Source organism: Copadichromis virginalis, linkage group LG11 (genome assembly GCF_057382275.1).
Source record: "Copadichromis virginalis isolate Kocher_CV1m ecotype Utaka linkage group LG11, C_Virginalis_male_GT1.1, whole genome shotgun sequence".
NCBI lineage: Eukaryota > Metazoa > Chordata > Actinopteri > Cichliformes > Cichlidae > Copadichromis > Copadichromis virginalis.
In genome coordinates, this window is record NC_140628.1 from 38,146,934 (window position 1) to 38,164,461 (window position 17,528).

A 17,528-nucleotide genomic window follows, 5' to 3' on the forward strand; every position below is an offset into this window, starting at 1 on the left:
CATACCCCGAAGAGGGAATGACAAGAAGGAAACCAAAACTATAAGATGTGGATTTTTTGCTTCTTCTAAACCTGCACCTGTGCATGTGTCATCACACACATCTGAATACGAGGCTCAGCTCATAATCCTACACTAAACAACTTGTTCGCCTACAACAGCTTCCCCTCCCTCAACATCCTCCCACCCGGCTTCCTTCCAACCTTTCCTGCCCTGAGCTTATCTGAGCCGGCTTTACTGCTGAGCTTCACTGTGCGATGACCGCATATTCCTGGGATTGCATGATGCAACCAGGGAGCAAAATCAGCAAAGAACAAAAAAAAGCTTTTTGATGGCTTTACGGATACCATGAGGGTTACATGTGGGGAATGTGTCACCGTGTTTTTGGGACTGGCCTGACAAAGATTCGGAAAGTCAGGAAAAGGGAAAGGCACAAAGATACGAAAGCTCAAACTGAGGAGGTTTCATTTTCGGTGATATTTTTCCCAGTTCAATGAAAAGAGGCATTTGTGAAATCCGTGGGATTCAGTGAGTCATATGTTAAAGGTCACACTTTCTTTTGTTGGGAAACTATATATCCATACAGATTTAAATGAGCTGATTAGTAAAGGCAGGGGAAATCACAGACAAACACATTTTTAGAAAAGGAAATGAGTGTAACTTTGTGTCTAGACTCTTTATTTATATTCAGGTATTTCACAGTAATTGTTTACAGTGAAGAAGATCTATTTCTTCCATTTGGTGGAGAAGGACTCCTCCGTGTTTATCATGGAAAATGTTATTCTGAAGTTTGTCTATTCACACTGCGAGGTGCATACTGTATTTTGATGTTATTTTTCTCTCATGGGAACTAGCAAAACATATAAACAAGAAGATAACACAAAGCCACACAGGTTGATCACAGAGCGGTTAGTGGACGATCACAGAGGGGGAAACAAAAGAAGTCAAAAACGACTACAAACAGATAAAAATAAAAAATCAGAAAGTGGGGAAAAAAAAAAGGGGGGGGGGGGTAACCCAAAATCAAAACAAACAACCAATACAAAATCAAATCTGGCAAAAAGATGACCACAAAGACAAAAGGAACCACAACAAAAACCTAAAAGACTACAAAGAGTAAAAAGTAATGACTAGAAAGCAAAAGTGGCAATAATAATGAGATTCAAAATTCTTTTTTTTAATGTGTAAAATGATCCAAGGGATGGTCACAGCAACCAAACGAAACAATACTGAAAATGCAAATAAGCACAAAAATGGCTAAAAAGTGATGATGAAAAAAAAGAGGCAAAACATAATCACAGTATTACAGCTAGGAACATAAAGTCACAATAAAAATGCAAAATAACACTAAACAGACAGAAAACTGAAAGTAACTGCGTTAAGGAGGCACCCAATCACCACACACCACTGAAAACCAGCCCTAAAGGCATAAAAATGACCACAATGACCAGAATAAATCACAATAAAAATGCAAATTGGCTACAAACAAAGGAAAAGATTGTCGTAGGCCTAATACAGAGAGACAATAAATCAGAAAACAACCTGCTAACCTCACGCGCATGCCTCTGGATGTGGGAGGAAGCCTGACTACCTGGAGAGACAGAGAACATGGAGTGTGCACTCAGAAAGGTCCCAGCCAGGCGGCAGATTTGAACCAGGGACCCCGTTACTGTGAGGCAACAGTGCTAACCACTGCACCCCTCGCAAGAAGGTTAAAAAAAAATGACCACATTATAATTTTTCAGGATTTAAATATATCAGAGAGTGTTACATATCATGGCCAAAATACAATATTTTATTTTCATATTTTCAAAAGACCAAAAAGTAGTTTAACTGATTAACACCAATGCGACCACAGAGTCTCCAACACCGCTACTTGAAGTGATCCTACCAAAAAAAAAAAAAAAAAAAAGAAGTGATCCTACACACAAATATTTGTGCTATAATTAAGTCTGAGTTTGGTTTTTATTCCTGTTTCATTGGGAAATACGAAGAACCGGTGTCTTTATGTAAGCTGAGTCTCACATAAAGACACTGATTCAGTGTCTTTAGAGTCAGGGATGGTACCTATAGATGAGCTTCCTGTCTTTGCACACCGGATATCATAACCAAGAGCTTCTTTTGGAGAATCTCGTTATGAATAATCGAAAAGAGGTGGGTGAGTGAGAGGGAGGAACTGTAGACAGTATGCATGCATTTGACAGTGTGTGTGTGTGTGTGTGTGTGTGTGTGTGTGTCATGTGGGTGCATATGATAATGGTGAAAATGATATCATCCGGCAACATCTTGCGGTTGGTTTGTGTTTGCATGTTGGAATGAAAAAGTCAAAGCCAGACACGGAGGTGCAATTTCACTGCTGATTTCACACATGACATGCACACACTTTCTGCTGCGTTAATATTCAGCGTCACAGCACTCCAGTCCTTTCAGGTTTATAAGATACACACATTCACAATCCCCCCGATGACACACTGGTGGCTCCCCCTTCCACACTACCGAAGTGATAATCAAGCATCAAGAATATATTACTGAGCAACTTGGCCCAAAAACAAAACAAAAAAAACTAACCATACAATACACAAAATGACCACAGAGTCAAAAGGATCACAAAAAGGAACACACAAAATCCGATACATAGAAGAGACAAAATAAAACAAACATGCAAAAAAAAAAACTAAAAAAAAAGAAAATCAAGAAAACATTAAAAAAATGACATTTAATCAAACAGAGACAAAACTAACAACAAAAATGTGAAATATTCGCACAAAATGGCCAAAGAGACAAACAAAACCAACACACGCAGCAACAAAAGAAACACAAAATAACACAAAGTCAGAAAAAAATGACCAAAAAAGATGGAAAATAACCCACACGAGACAAAAATGAGAAAAAAAGAATGGAATAAAAAATAATGGACTATTGTTACAAAAAGAAACGCAATGACTAAAGAGAGACAAGCAAGACAACATGCTCACCATCATAACAACACAAAACAGACATGCAAAATAACCAGGAAGAGATGGGAAAAGATCAAATGTTACTGGAAACAACACAAAACAACCAACAAGTAGATTTGTTTTATTTTTATTTTATTTTGATGTTTTATTTTTACTTTGAATTTGATTCAATTTTATTAATAAAGCACCAAATCACAACAGTCGCCTCAAAGAGCTTTATATAGGAAGGTAGACCCTACAATAATACATACAGAGAAAAACCCAACATTCATTTTGCAGACTGGGTTTACTCGCTTCACAACAGTTTTTATTATAGAAAATTTTTAGTTTTAGTTGTAATTTGTATTACATCCAGCCTTAGTTTTAGTCTCCCTGCATATGAAGGACATGTGTTGGAGGCAAAGCTCAAAAAGAAATTAGTGCAGGTATGACAATAGGTAATAAAAAAGCAGAACTGATTGTGTTGGTTCACAGTCGGCATCCAAAGTCTGACTAAACATCATCCTGCATTTCCATTTTATTCTAGTTAGTTTTTTTTTTTTTTGTGAAATGTCTTTTTTTTTTTACTTCAGTTTTAGTTTTGTTTTAGTCAGCTATAATAACCTTGTCACAAAGTCGGAAAAAAAACAAATATAGATAAGATTAACTAGATACATACACAGCAACAAAAAACCCAAAATCATGATGACCTAAGGTCACCACAGAGATATCTAATATAACAAGAGAAAAGTAACCGCAAAAGACATGAGACACAAAATGACTGCAATGTGACAAAAATCGAGCACCAAAAAAAGATCCCAAACCGCAAATGCACCCACACAAAAAACCTAAATGACTACAAAACAAATACGAATACAAAGAAAGTTCTGTTTGGGACGGGGCGGCAACTGTTCAGCAGATTTGGTGTCAAAGGCGATCAGCTGTAATGAAAAGGTGGTTCTAAAAATCTGACATCCACCTGAAATCCACTGATGGGCTTTGCATGAAAATCATCGGAGCCACTTTACTAAAGGCTACAAAGAATTTGGATTCTCTATACAGTTTCTAAATCTTCGGCCAAATGTGGCTATCTTTTTAATAAGCTCTACTTGAAACATCTTTGGGATCTCCCACAACAACCACGCACAACAACTATTTAGGTACTTTAGCAGTAGCTCATTGCACCGACCCCAGGGGCCAAGCCACTAATTTTTGCCTCCTGTAAATTTAGTCGGCGTGGCAAGCAACCCAAACTCTTACTGATATGAGTTCATTTTAGATGATTTTAGTTACATTTCAATAGGCCTAAGCTGCTGGGGGCTTCCCATGAGACACTGAGTGGCTCTTCTTGACTCACATTTTTTCACTCTTTGAGTTTTTATCCGCCACTCTGCATTTAATTAGTAGTAATTATTAATCTAAAGTCTTCCTCCCCTCACCCTTCAATGGGCCACGGCAGATGGCTTACCCTTCCTGACCCTGGCTCTGCTGGAGGGAGTTTTTCCTTGCCAAAGTCACCGAATGCTTGCTCGGGGTTGTCTGCTTGCTGGGGTTTTCTGCCTATTACTGTGGGGGCTTCACCTTACAATCTAAAGTGATTTGGTGTTATACAAACTGAATTGAACTGATTAGCATTTAAGCTCTGTAATTTGTTTTAAAGAGATGATGGAGTGCTAAAGCATAAGCTAATGCGAGCAACCTTAGCCAAAAAAAAACAAGATTATGTGTCAATTAATTTTAAGCTGGCAAACACTGTGCAATTTTTGACCCATTTTGAGCCGATTTTTCAGTCGTGCGACCGTTTTGGGGATTCGCCTTAATTGTGTGTTGTGCATCGTGTAATATATGTGGGGTAACGAGAAGCGACCTCACAACCAGCTCCCGATCATCAGTCGTTTGGTCATAAGAAAATCAAACCTGTTTGAAATCCTGTCGACCGTCGTGAGGGTGTCACCGCAGCTTCTCACACTGCGCACGTGCAGACAGAAATGAAAGTGGAAAGATGGAGTAGCGCGGCAGTGCGGCATGTGAACTTTGTCAAGCTCATCTGAGCCTTTTCGATGTGGCCTCACAAAATGATCACGACCGCACCAACCGTGAAAATAGTTGGATGGACGTTGCTGCTCAATCACAGCTGCATGATCAATGTTTTTCATTAGCAATTTAGCAAAGTTGATGGTGGTGGTGTGTGTCTGTGTGAGTGAAAGACAGAGAGGGAGAGCGAGAGACAGATTTTGTGTTATAAGCTTCATGTTATGGATGCACAGTGTGACTCAGGTCACATCAGAGCATCGAGCTGTATAGTGTGAGACGATGCATCGTGACCTGCGAACTTCTCACCCCTGAAATTCAATCATACAGTTTGACCAGGAGCTGAATAATGCGACTGAAAGAAATAGCACAGTGTATGCACAGCTTAAATTGCTCCAAAAGGCAGCGAGAGCACAAATGTGGTCAAGGTGTCTAGTTCAGTGACTTCAAGAGTGAGTTTTTTCTTCTGCTTTTTAAAATAAATTCTCATACAGTTATTATCATGTCTTTAGTCCCGTCTTCCTTCTCTCACCCCAACCAATCACAGCAGATGGCCCCGCCCCTCCCTGAGCCTGGTTCTGCTGGAGGTTTCTTCCTGTTAAAAGGGAGTTTTTCCTTCCCACTGTCACCAAAGTGTTTGCTCGTACTATGTATTATTGGAAGGTTGACCTTAGAATACAAAGTGCCTTGAAATGCGCTGTATGAATACAATTGAAGAGAATTATCACGTAAAATTGACTCTGAGAACAAAATATTTCAGCATGTGAATCTGTGGGGATTTACCTACTTTTGCAGCTAGTGGCCATTAGAGGAACTGCACCTTTGGTGTTTCCACTTTTGCCTCGCGGGTTTCTACTTTTATGTTTTTTGTTAAGTTTTTTTATGATACTGACTAAACAATGTGATCACTCATAATGTGCAGTTTATCAAAAACACAGAAGATGGCTTCAAACGAGACAAATCCTCACTGCTTCTTTAAAACCGTGTTGTGACAAAACAAACAGCAATCGGGACAGTACAAGGGAAACCAGACAAGTGTTTAAGAAAAACACAGCCAAATGAAAACAGAACTCGCTGGACATTTGAGGCATGTACACTGGATAAAAAGCCCACACTTGGCTGTTATGTCTCAAACAAAGAAAGTCAGTTGAGAAAGTGAAATGGGAACAGCAAGACAAAGAAGGAGAAGTGTAAAAAGATGCTTTGTGGAGTGTCTTGAACTGAGTTGCATCACCTTTCAGTTCTGAAAGAGAAAGTAGAGAGCTGCCAAGTTTTTTTTTTCTTTCTCTGCTTCAGTTTTCTTTTTTTAAACTGAGGTAATTTCAGAAACAAATGCTGTGTTAAACACCATATGTCAAGGAAAAAAAGAGAAAGTCTTCCAAAACCCCAGAAGATACTTCATGTATGACATATAGAAATGGATTACTTAAACGTCTGTTTCACTTTATAATCCAGGTGTTTTGTTTGTAGTGTATCTACTTTCAAATTTCTACACACTTAAATGACTTGTGAAAATTCCTTTTGAACTTTCATCACATATGACCTCTCATCATGGTTATACTTCAGTTGCTGAACTTTCGCTCATGCTGTAAAGATAAAGAAGTAAAATAACACTTCAGCGCGCCACCTATATTTAGCATTTATGGATTTATAGCAGACTGTAAAAGAGTTCCAGCCAGGTGTAAATATTGTAGGATGATGTAATAGAAAATGAACTGATAGTGTGCTAAAAATATATCACATTTCTTCATAGGAAACATTGCTGTTGTGGACAATGAGTTCTCTGCATGGCAACATTTTTGCTGCAAGGTGCTCAAAATGCCAATTAAACCCTTTTAATTGGCATTTTTAAGTAGCAATTATGTACTTTCTGTATCCAACAACCAGAACAGATGTAGTCAGCTAGCATCAGCTGGGCGAGAATGGTTCAGTGTTTACGTAGTGTCACACAAGAATAAGCCTCTTATCGTGTGTAGACAGACCGTGTCCTCTACACACTTGTGGCTTTTGTGCATGTTTTTTGGTACAGCAAGAATAACATGCAACTTCTGTGGCACAAAAATGACTCCAAAAGAGGATGTCCGCAAAACTGTAGTTTCTCTAATGGCCACTAGAGACTCCCAGGTAGTTTAGTAAGCAAGCGTTTTAGTTTAAACTCGGATGTTAGCACACTGCCCTCTGGGCAAATAATGGCCACTTATGGCTTGAAAAAAACCTACATGGCAAAAACGAGACCTTGTGGTAGTTGTGGCCATCTTTTATATACAGTCTATGGGTAAAAAGAATACAACAACATGAATGTACTTTTTTTGAGTGAAAGGCTCCCTGTTTCTCAAAAGAGCTTTGAGCAAAATAACACTTCTGTGAAATACACGGTAAAGGCAAGCTAAACGTGAGCAACAAAAACACTCTAGTTACTAGAACTGCACTACATGCCAGAGAAAAATGTGTAGATTTGATTTGGAGAAAAGCTATTATGTCAGTGTACTGTGAAGACTTTACTAATAATTTATACAAGTCACGGTGGGGTGGGGGTTGTTTATTTATAATGTCCCTTTTCTGACCTCAAAATGTTGGTGAGCTGTACGAGTTAACCTCAGACACAGTGTGGTGCAACTGTGTGTCTGTCTCTCATCGTGTGTGTGCCTGAATATCTGTGTATATAATTTTTTTAGAAAACCAAAAGTCGCCATCAACCACTTTCCCATCCTGAAACCATAACTCCTGCGGTGACACTCCGCTAAATGTTCTGTAACTTTTCCTTCCCTCTCACTCTCCTTTCTCCATGACCCCGGTTGCGCTGCTGCCACCGCTGTTGCTGCTGCGCTGTCTCCACTTACACGGTGACATCACTGGAGTTTCCCCTGCAGCTGCATAAATACTACAGACTCTCCAGCAGAAGTTCACTCTTAACACAAACAGCACACTCAAAGAGAGAAGTGTCAGCACAGAAGACACAGACAACTGTTCAGTTTCTGGATTTCTTTAAAGATCAGACGGCAGAGGCTTTGTGCACAGCATGGTTGCATACACAACCACACCAGTTGATGTCGAGGCCGGTCCTGAGGCGAAGACTGTAGTTTTAGTTGAGAAGAAATCACCTGCAGAGTGGATATGGAAGGTGTGCGCCGTCCTCGTCGTCGTGGCTCTTTGTTTAGCAGGTGTCCTGCTGTTTGCCTGGTACTGGAATACGAGGCCAGAAAGGATGGTAAGGAGCATCTCATCTTTTCGAGTATGATGAAAAGTCTTTCAAAACCTGTGTGTGTGTCTATATATGTATCTAAGGATTCTTTTTTCCTCCATGCAGACACAAGTAGGACAGCCAGAAGCACTAAAGGCGAAGAACACTGGCGAAAAACCAGGTGATTATACACATGGGTGCTTATGAGAGGTTTTGAGAGCTACATTTGAGTCTTTGTGGATTATTTGAGACAAGCTCACATTTTTCTTCCTTCCTTCAGAGCCCCACTCCACGATAAAATGGATCAGCAGCAAAGCCAAGGCAGCCATCCACCTAGAAGGTGAGTCACCGCTTACCTTGATTTGGTCCTCAGCAAACAATAGGCTCATAATCTCAGCCTTCAAAGGAGCTTTTCTGAGTTTTTCTTCTCCCTCTGTGGTATTGGTAGCTCTCTTCTTTTTGGAAACCAAGAGCACAATAAGGAAGTCCCATAAGTCATTCATTAGCTTCAGTCAATACTTCATTCTGCTCTCCAAATAACAAACCTGTCAGTAATTCACACTCCGGTATTTCAAGGCTGTAACGTTTCTGATCTTTACTTGCAGGCAGCGACTCAAAAGGTCATCTGGAGTGGAGGAATGGTCAAGGCCAGGCGTTCGCTCAGGGCGGCTTCAAGTTGGAGGCCAACAAAATCATCATCCCACACACCGGCCTGTACTTCGTCTACAGCCAGGCATCCTTCAGGGTGATCTGTGGGAATAGCGATGACAATGAAGATGAGGAAAAAAGCCTCACAATTCTCAGCCACAGGATCTGGCGCTACTCAGAGTCTGTGGGAAGCCCCTCCACTCTGATGAGCGCCCTGAGGTCGGCATGCCAAGACACCATTCAGGATAGCTTCTCAGACCACGGCTGGTACAACGCCATTTACCTGGGCGCTGTGTTTCAGCTGAACGAAGGAGACACGCTGTGGACAGAAACCAACCAGCTATCAGAGCTGGAGACTGACGAAGGAAGGACCTTCTTTGGCGTGTTTGCACTTTGAAACGACTCTCCGCTTTGAGCAGAAAAGCTGCATGGAGCTTAAAAACTATGTGAACATATAGTTTTTTATTTCATCCACATGGTGATGTTTAAATATTGAAATCTCAATGGAGATGAAATTCCCAGCTGAAAACGTTAGGCTGGTTTTTTAAAACTATATAAACTGTAACAGTTTGCAACATTGTTTCTACTTTAGGCACTTTTGACATATTATTTATACTGACCTGAGATTGTATGAGGCTAGATTTCCTCTGCTGTATCAGATGATGACAAGGCTCTTTGGCTCAAGAGTTCAGATACAGAGGTGCTGTCATAGCTTGTATGTATTTATTTGTATTTATTTGTATTTAAATCACTGGGACCGGGACTTTAAAGGTATTTATATAAGTTTATATAACTTTAAAAATTTATATAAGTTGTGAAAAGAATAAAAATGCAGAAAACTACAGAGAATGGTCTCCTGTAATAGTTAGAAGTCTGTCCAGCCGGCGCTGCAGCACACACACACACACACACACACACACACACACACACACACACACACACACACACACACACACACACACACACACACACACACACACACACACACACACACACAGTAGTTGGCAAAAGCTGCTATGAAATTCCTCCACAGCCAGCAAATACTTCCTTTGTTGGATCACACAAGTGGAGGGGAATTTCCTGCTTTTTTTCTGCCTCTTGCCGAGTGCTGTGTCAGGTGGAGGCCCACAGAAGCCTCAGCTCAGAGTGGGTTTTCCCCAATGGCAGCCATCCACCCCCACACACAGCCTCTCTCGTTCTCGACACCAACCCTTTCCCTGTGCATTACCACATACCTTGCTTTCAGTCAGCTGAAAAAAGACGGAACGGGAAGCTGTGCGAGATGAGGGATCATGGGACTGTGGCACAGCTGGGTTTGTCAGACTGTCATCATCTATAAACACACATCATACAAATAACGGACGCACTTGGAAGCAATTTGTCTACTTTTGTTTCATATGCAAGGCAAACATCCACTCATTGTCTCGGTAATGAGGTTCCCACTGGGCTTTACAGTTGGTCATCGTGTCAAATTTTGCTTCTAGCTTTTGTTTAATGAGCTTTTCTTCTGGGTTTATTTGGTTTTTTGAGTCCTGCAGAGCTGACCTAGAGACAAATATCAAGTTTCACTTGGACATAGATGAATTGGTCAAAACAGCCCGAGCAAATCAGAAAAACAACAAATAACTGGTGACATCTAGTGGATAGTGCAAACATGAGCAAACATGTGCTGTGCCTTTGGAATATGCACAACAATCCATATGATATGTCCACATATTTTAAAACGTATCAATTAAAACACGAGAAATACCCAGTGAAAAAACAAATATTTTATTTATGGTACCCATATATCTGCATACACATACTCTGAAATATATTAACATTTAATATCTTAGATATAGTGAATACAAATATCCCCAAATCCATGTATATTCTTATATATGTGCAAGATAATAGAACATTTCTGAAGTAATTTCTGCATTCATATACTACACTATCAAGTGATCAAGGTACTGCACAGTTAATAAATATGGCCTATTTCATTCATTTAAGTTGACTTTGACGGTCCTCCCCCAAACCCTGAGCTAAACCGAGTAACAGCGACACAGAGTGGAATCGTTTGTTCGGTTTAAAGTGCACACTGTGATTTACAGATATTTAAAAATATTTGACAAAGTGTTGTGTTACCTGCTAACAGCGTCATTCAGGCGTCATTGCTTTATAAAATCTGGAAATAGCTCATGAATGAAATAGTACATCCGCATTAACTGCCGAATAAATACACTATGTCACATTACTTTAAGTCCTTCATGGATGCTTTCACCACTTAGCTGAAGGCAAAAGATGAAGAAAATAAATTAGCTTCATTCCCAATCGTCTGTGGGAAAAAGGAAAAAATTCATGTACGTATACATACGACACAAAAAACGAAGTTTACAAGTATGACGGGTAACAGATTTACAGGTATAAAAAAAATTGTGCTTTCTCTGCATATCTACAGTAATAGCCATCACAGAAGCCCTCAACGTTTCACTGCTGTCCAAACATAAAGTGGTTTAGATTTACAAAAGGCAGAAAGTACAGACTGTGCTTCTATTAAGTATGTTGGAATTTGGATGGCTCCAGTTTTGTAGACTGTATATGAATGTGTTTGACGGATAACTGTACCCCGTGAAATTAGGCAGCCAGAATAGACAGCTGGGCCTTGGTCATCATGGTAAGTGATGGTGATTACTCATATCAAATGTTTCCAGGACTCCACAGATAAAAATCAAACTGTCTGATATCCCATTCAATGCAGTCTCCTTGTGCACATCTGGAACACTTCCATTCTCTGTCCAAGGACCATTCAACCTCATATATGCGCTTCCATGTATCAGAACACTAATGCTTCACCATTTATTTTGGGGCTGACGATGGATTTCCAAGGAGCTAAATCTGGCTGAGTGACAAATTTACAGTGTTTAACCCTTGAAATGCCAAGAAAAACAACTGACCCTCAGGAGGCGATGTCATGGTCTTTAATCCTTTATGTGCTTAAACGATGACAGAACGAAAGATTTACTGCGTTTAACCTTTTAAACGTTCGGAAAATTTCACTCCTCATGAACATCCTGGTTGCACTCCTGACCTCCTGGACTGCCAGAACTGCACACGGAGTGTATTTCCACTGATAACTGGTGTTTGGCCCCACTGAAGCTAAGGGCCCCAAATGGTGATTTGAAAGTAGGGTCAGCATCAGTGCTGGATAAGATCCAGAAGTGCACAAGAGGACGACCCCAAAGGACTGTAGATGACAATATCTGCAAGATACGTTAGATGCAGGCTTGATGTGACTTGACTTGATGTCTCCTACTGTACTGTACTGCTAAATAAACACAAACTTCAAAAAATACATTGTAAAATATGATTTCAAACCCCAAAGCTATCAAAACTGTCCTCATTCATCAGTAACTTTGATCATTGTCTTCTTCAACATGGGTCTAATAAGGAACTAGCTTATTAAAATGCAGTTTTGTACTTGAACACACAGTCCTGACAACAGACATCCATGCATGCTTAGCTCCCTGGCCGTTTTAAATTATGGCTGTTTAATAATGCACATTTTTCGCTTCTGAGCTTCTCGGCTGCTTTTAGAGGAAACACTAGAGGGGGAAAAAAAGTCAAAACTGTACATTGCTTTGTCCCTTTGCAAATTTCAGTTTTCACAACTCTCCTGAAAGCTTAACAGAGAATAGAACAACAACTCTATGACAAAACAATCAAATATTACAGACCAATATAAATCACTACCGCATGTCTGTCTAGTTAATGAACTCGAGAGACAAAATGTGGAGACGATATAGCAAAGACACAAACACATCCTTTGAAGATCCTCGACACTGCGTCTCCACAACGAAACCAGATAACGAATGAGGGAGCGGAATGATTAAGAGACTATTGTTCACTTGATCTTTGAAAAAGACGTCGTGTGCTGCTAGTCTTAGATGTGCTTGTCGCCACGTCGAGCCACCGCGTGCGCCGTGTTTCTGGGTTGAACACAGTGAGATCAAAACTTAGAGGATGGGTGTTACCTGTGTGACTCTCCCCGAGTATAAAGCACTCCCGTGTACTCATTTCAGCTTCCACGCCGTGTTTTAAAACAGTGTCACTACTCCGCTGTGCTCGTTGCCCAAACAAGTGAAACTCACAGTGTCTCGTGCTGTTCTGTGTCCCTCGTGTGCGCCTCCCCCACCCGAACCCTCCCGTGTTTCACCTATTTATACAGCAGCGGGATCTGGCTGTTGTGACAGTGGTTGCGGCTCATCTTGCTGTCTGCTGGGTAGAGGTTGGAGGAGTTGGAGAAGGAAGGTGGGAGGGAATGATTGTCCGTGGTTGGGTTGGGATAGCCGGGCGGAGGGAGCAGGGACTTGGGATCTGGCTGAGAAGAAGGAGGCGGGGCATTGTGGTTCTGATTCTGGCCCGTGGAGGGTCGGCGGCGGTTACGTAGAGCCTGTCGTTCAGCCAGCTGATTGCGGAGCGCCGAAACCCTCTCTTCTTTCTGAAAACACAACCAGAGTCTGCAGTTACAAACTGAAGCATCCCTACGATGATCTAGAGCAGATATTTGTCATGTGATCGGCACACAGCCCCGGGGGCCGAAGCATCAGCCCGTGACTGACACTCTGTATAACTGCAGCACAAGCATGTCACAGATTTTTATATCAACTCTCAGAAGAAGAAAAGCACAAACACTTTTCTGGTGGCCAGCCATGAAGTTAAAACTGCCTGGGTTCCTTTGACAAAAACTGTGGGATTTTTCCATGATGTCAGTTTGTTGAAGTGTATATGCGATCAGTAGGTCTTGCACCAGGTCACATAACTTGACATTTATGATGATGCAGAATTTCCCAGATAACTTCTGTATTCTTATTTAGTTGATTATTAATGAACACTTTCTCTGAGATGCACAAAGGTTTCAAAATTCACAAGCGGGGTATTTCCTAAAGTATTTATGATGTAGAACAAAATGTGATAATAAAATAATAAAATAAAACTTTTTGACTTTGAGACAATGACCTGCTGCACCTGATGGTGAAAGCAATGAAGAATGTTAGTCAGCTAATGCTGATCCATTTGTTTCAGGATCATTGAAGTCGCTGTTCTGTGGCAGAAAGCATTAAAGCAAACACATCATTTTTACACTGTCAGTTTAAATTAGCCAACATTGAATTAGCCAGGGTTGGCGTGATGATGTGATTTTGCCGCAGGGACAGGAGTGTTTTTCCATACTGTGCAGGACTTTAGAGAATCTGATTCAAAATCTATCTGGTGTTCAGAAAAGTAACTATGAGTTGATGTCCAATGAAAACTGCACTGTCAGAGGGTTTTTGTAGTGTCAGTCGCTGCAATTTTATACTGTTAACTAATAATTATGTGAAAATGTAAGTTGGGCAATGAAGAAGAGTAACAAATTACTTTCTTCAGGAAGTAAATCAGTAATTTATTCATATTACTTTTTGATAAACCCCTCACATCCTGAGTGTCAGGATTATAAACAACCCCCTGTCTTTCTGCCAACGTCTCACTTTGTGCTCCTGAAACTTTTTCCAATTACAAAGTTCATAAAAAAAACCCATTTCCGGGTCCCTCATTCTGCTGGCGGTGGATTCCACCACGCAGCAGCTTTTAGTCATTTTCCATTTTTTGCTTGCAGATGGATCTGACAAGGAGTCACCTTCACACAACAAAGTCAGAGAGAGACATTCATTTTTTCCCTCCTGTGTGGATGGGACGTAACTGCACTCTGCCTCTATAGGTTAATAAGTACATTTTAAAAATAATAATTAAACTGATTAAAAATAAATCACAGTGAAAAAGCAACTCTGATATCTGATTAACTGCTTCAGAAATGTTCCTAGTGAAATACATTTGTGGGTTTCAGCTCCTCAGCTTGTGTGATTTATGTGAGTGAAATATCTTTGGGACCGTTTGGGTGACGAAACAAGACATCAGAAGATGTTATTACAGGTTCAGGGCTATTATGACTCTGAAGTAAACAAAACCAGGATGTGTGGATGAATATGCATGTTGATTAGCTCACCCAGCAAGTGTCCCTGGACGGCGATCCCCGAAGAACATAGCAAATTAGCCTTCTGATCATTCCAGGATTTAAAATGAGACTTTTTATGCTGTTTATATCACTGCTCATATTTTTTTATTATTAGTGCTGTTAGTAAAATGTCACACTCAGGCACTTTTTTTAAACAATTGTTGCTGCTTTAACGTAGAAATTTCCCCTTACAGGTTAAAAAAGCACATTTAACCTTAAACACAAGTGTTTTATATAATTCATAGAAACCTGCAGGGAACTTGTGCTACTTCCTGTAAAATATTCTCTGAAACTTCCCTAAATATCTACAAGGAGATGGCAGAACGCCACATAACACAACCCAGTGAGCCACCGCAGATCTAATAATGTTAAATATAGAAAGCTGGAATACACGGTCACTACAGTAATCAGCAGAGGTCCGGCAGCCTCGCCTCTGTCAGTGCGCCCCAGGCTGTGGCTGTGGCTACAATGTAGCTGCCATCACCAGTGTGTGAATGGGTGGATGACTGGTTGTGTAAAGTGCTTTGGGGTCCTTAGGGACTGGTAAAGCGCTATACAAATACAGACCATAATGAAATGAATTGTTACTTATAAAGAAAGATGAGCCAGAAATAACATGAAAACAAAACGGTTATTTCGCTGTTATTAACAGTGATGACAGCAAAAAAACACAATAACTGAAACTCCCGTCTCCATTGGCAGGACTTTCCCAGCATATACAGGAATGTTTGATTATCCCAAAAAAGGTTGAGGGAAACAGCAGGAAAATCACCACAGCAACAATAACATTATTATAATGTTTAACTAGTTGTTTCTTCTTTTTCATTCACATCTTTGTTTCTGAAATTGTCAAAACTACCAGGAAAATGCTCCGATTCCTGAAAAGGTATTTCACATAAGCTAACACATCCTCACTGGGACAGTAAATGGTTCACTCTGTGCAGCATGATCACATTTAGAGAATGACCAAAGACCAGCTGTGCAAGAAAAAGTAAACAACAATAATAATTTTGTCACCATAATTAAAGTTTTCGAAACTGAAATAAAAATAACAATAAAGAATTAAATCAAACATGAATTTAATAAGTGAAGAGATGCAGGTTTTTGATTACTTTTAAAACATAAAGCGACAGACAACCTTTCACTAAAAGTTACATAATACTGTTATTACTGTAGTTTTAAGGTTTCAGGTGACTTTATTTGTTCCCATTAGGGTTTAAAATCACAGCCATTAAAAAAACGAAAGAAACTTCAGTCTTTGCTGGATGTCCTCACTCGCTCTGTGGCAGCTGTGGTTTCTAATAATTGAGTTTTAGACTGAAAGATCAGATGAGCCACAGTCTGTGTCTCTGGGAACGCAACACTCACCTCCTCAGTCAATGCAGACGGAGCTTCAGAGTTTTCCCCCTTTAACTTGAACCATTATCAAAACTCTGCTTTTTTTGGCCTCTGACACTGTTTTTCTTTATTTTTCAGTTTCTCTGGCTGAAAATCCTCAGATTGTTTTGCTTTAGCCGACAGGCTTCTCCAAGAAAACAGCTTCACTCTTTGCTGTTCAACCCCGAGGTAAATGTGCTTCCATACAAAGAGAATGGCGGCAGGACAAAGAGCGTTTTAATGATGGACAGAGCTTCCAGGTCTGAAAAGTGAACCCAACAAAAAGTGCCAAGTTTTCCAATTAGAGAGAGCGTCTAGCCTTTAAGGGTCTTAGGCACTAGTTTTATACTCAATAACATGCTAAGTTACCTTAGTCATTAATATAATTAAAAACAAAGATTATCCGAGGTAAGCTCATTGGCTAATGAGCTGTCAGCCAATGAGTGTGCAGACTGCGATGGTGAAAATGCTTCATAGCAGGATTTCATTTACTAACGTTGGAGTGAAACGGCACCATCACAGTGTTTATATCCATCATTTCTATTGTCTATGATTAGTGAGCGAACATGCGTTTATTGATTTATAATGATTCCGACACACTAACGCACAAATACACTTAAAAGGAATTTTCCACATGCATCTAATTACCGTGCAGGTTAAGAGCATTTCTATGCACATATTAGGCAATGAGGTCATCACGTTTGCACTGCATGGGAACATCTTGCAGCATATCTATGTTCACACAGGCAGCACTCTCAGTGCTCAGCATGCCACACAAACATACATAATAAATGAATTACATAAGATATCTGTACAATGATTTTTTACGAGTGTGTAGTATATCTATCGCCTTCACGGGTGAACTCCAGGTTAAACTGGAATCTGTATTTAATAATAATGATATGTGCATCTGTTTAATGCGTCCTCACCTCCTGGATGATCTTTTGCAGCTCCCTGTTCTCCCTCTCCAGCTGCCTGGACTTTTCCTCGTCGTTGTTGTTGGTGGACGAGCCGGTCTTCAGGGTGTCCTGCTGCTCCGACTGCCACTCGCCGCGGGTGATGAGACGCCGCATCTGGACCGTTGCAGAGACAGGAATTCAATAAAGAAGAAAATCAGGACTGAGACCAGCTACCCTGCGCCCAATGAATAATGCATCTATTCAGAGCCCGTAATAAAACATCTTTAATATTTGCAGCCCTCTCAGCCAAATCACTCACATTTCTCTAAAGGCTTAAAAATATTATTCATCACTGAAGACTTTTATTTTACTTTAGTGACAAGTTCAGCACTCGCTGCTGCGCCGTCTCTGCACAGCAGTGAGCTCCC

The 17,528-nt window shown here is 40.4% G+C and overlaps 2 protein-coding genes across 3 annotated transcripts in view; one reads left to right on the forward strand and one right to left on the reverse strand.

The window, feature by feature from the left end:
- Positions 1-7,885: 7,885 nt before the first annotated feature.
- tnfb (tumor necrosis factor b (TNF superfamily, member 2)) lies at positions 7,886-9,642 on the forward strand. The gene is made up of 4 exons (XM_085472347.1): positions 7,886-8,172; positions 8,272-8,326; positions 8,426-8,485; positions 8,751-9,642. The coding sequence occupies exons 1-4, from the start codon at positions 7,984-7,986 to the stop codon at positions 9,188-9,190; spliced, it is 744 nt and encodes a 247-aa protein (XP_085328473.1). The 5' UTR covers positions 7,886-7,983; the 3' UTR covers positions 9,191-9,642.
- A 905-nt stretch (positions 9,643-10,547) lies between these two features.
- The window catches only part of gabbr1a (gamma-aminobutyric acid (GABA) B receptor, 1a), a 132,993-nt gene continuing 126,012 nt past the window's right edge, over positions 10,548-17,528 (reverse strand). For both annotated transcript variants that reach the window (XM_085472344.1, XM_085472345.1), the window contains 2 exons: positions 17,131-17,274; positions 10,548-13,273 (listed from right to left, as the gene is read on the reverse strand). In XM_085472344.1, coding sequence (XP_085328470.1) covers positions 12,989-13,273; positions 17,131-17,274 — 429 coding nt within the window. In that variant the 3' untranslated portion in view covers positions 10,548-12,988. The remainder of the gene's footprint in view (positions 13,274-17,130; positions 17,275-17,528) is intronic.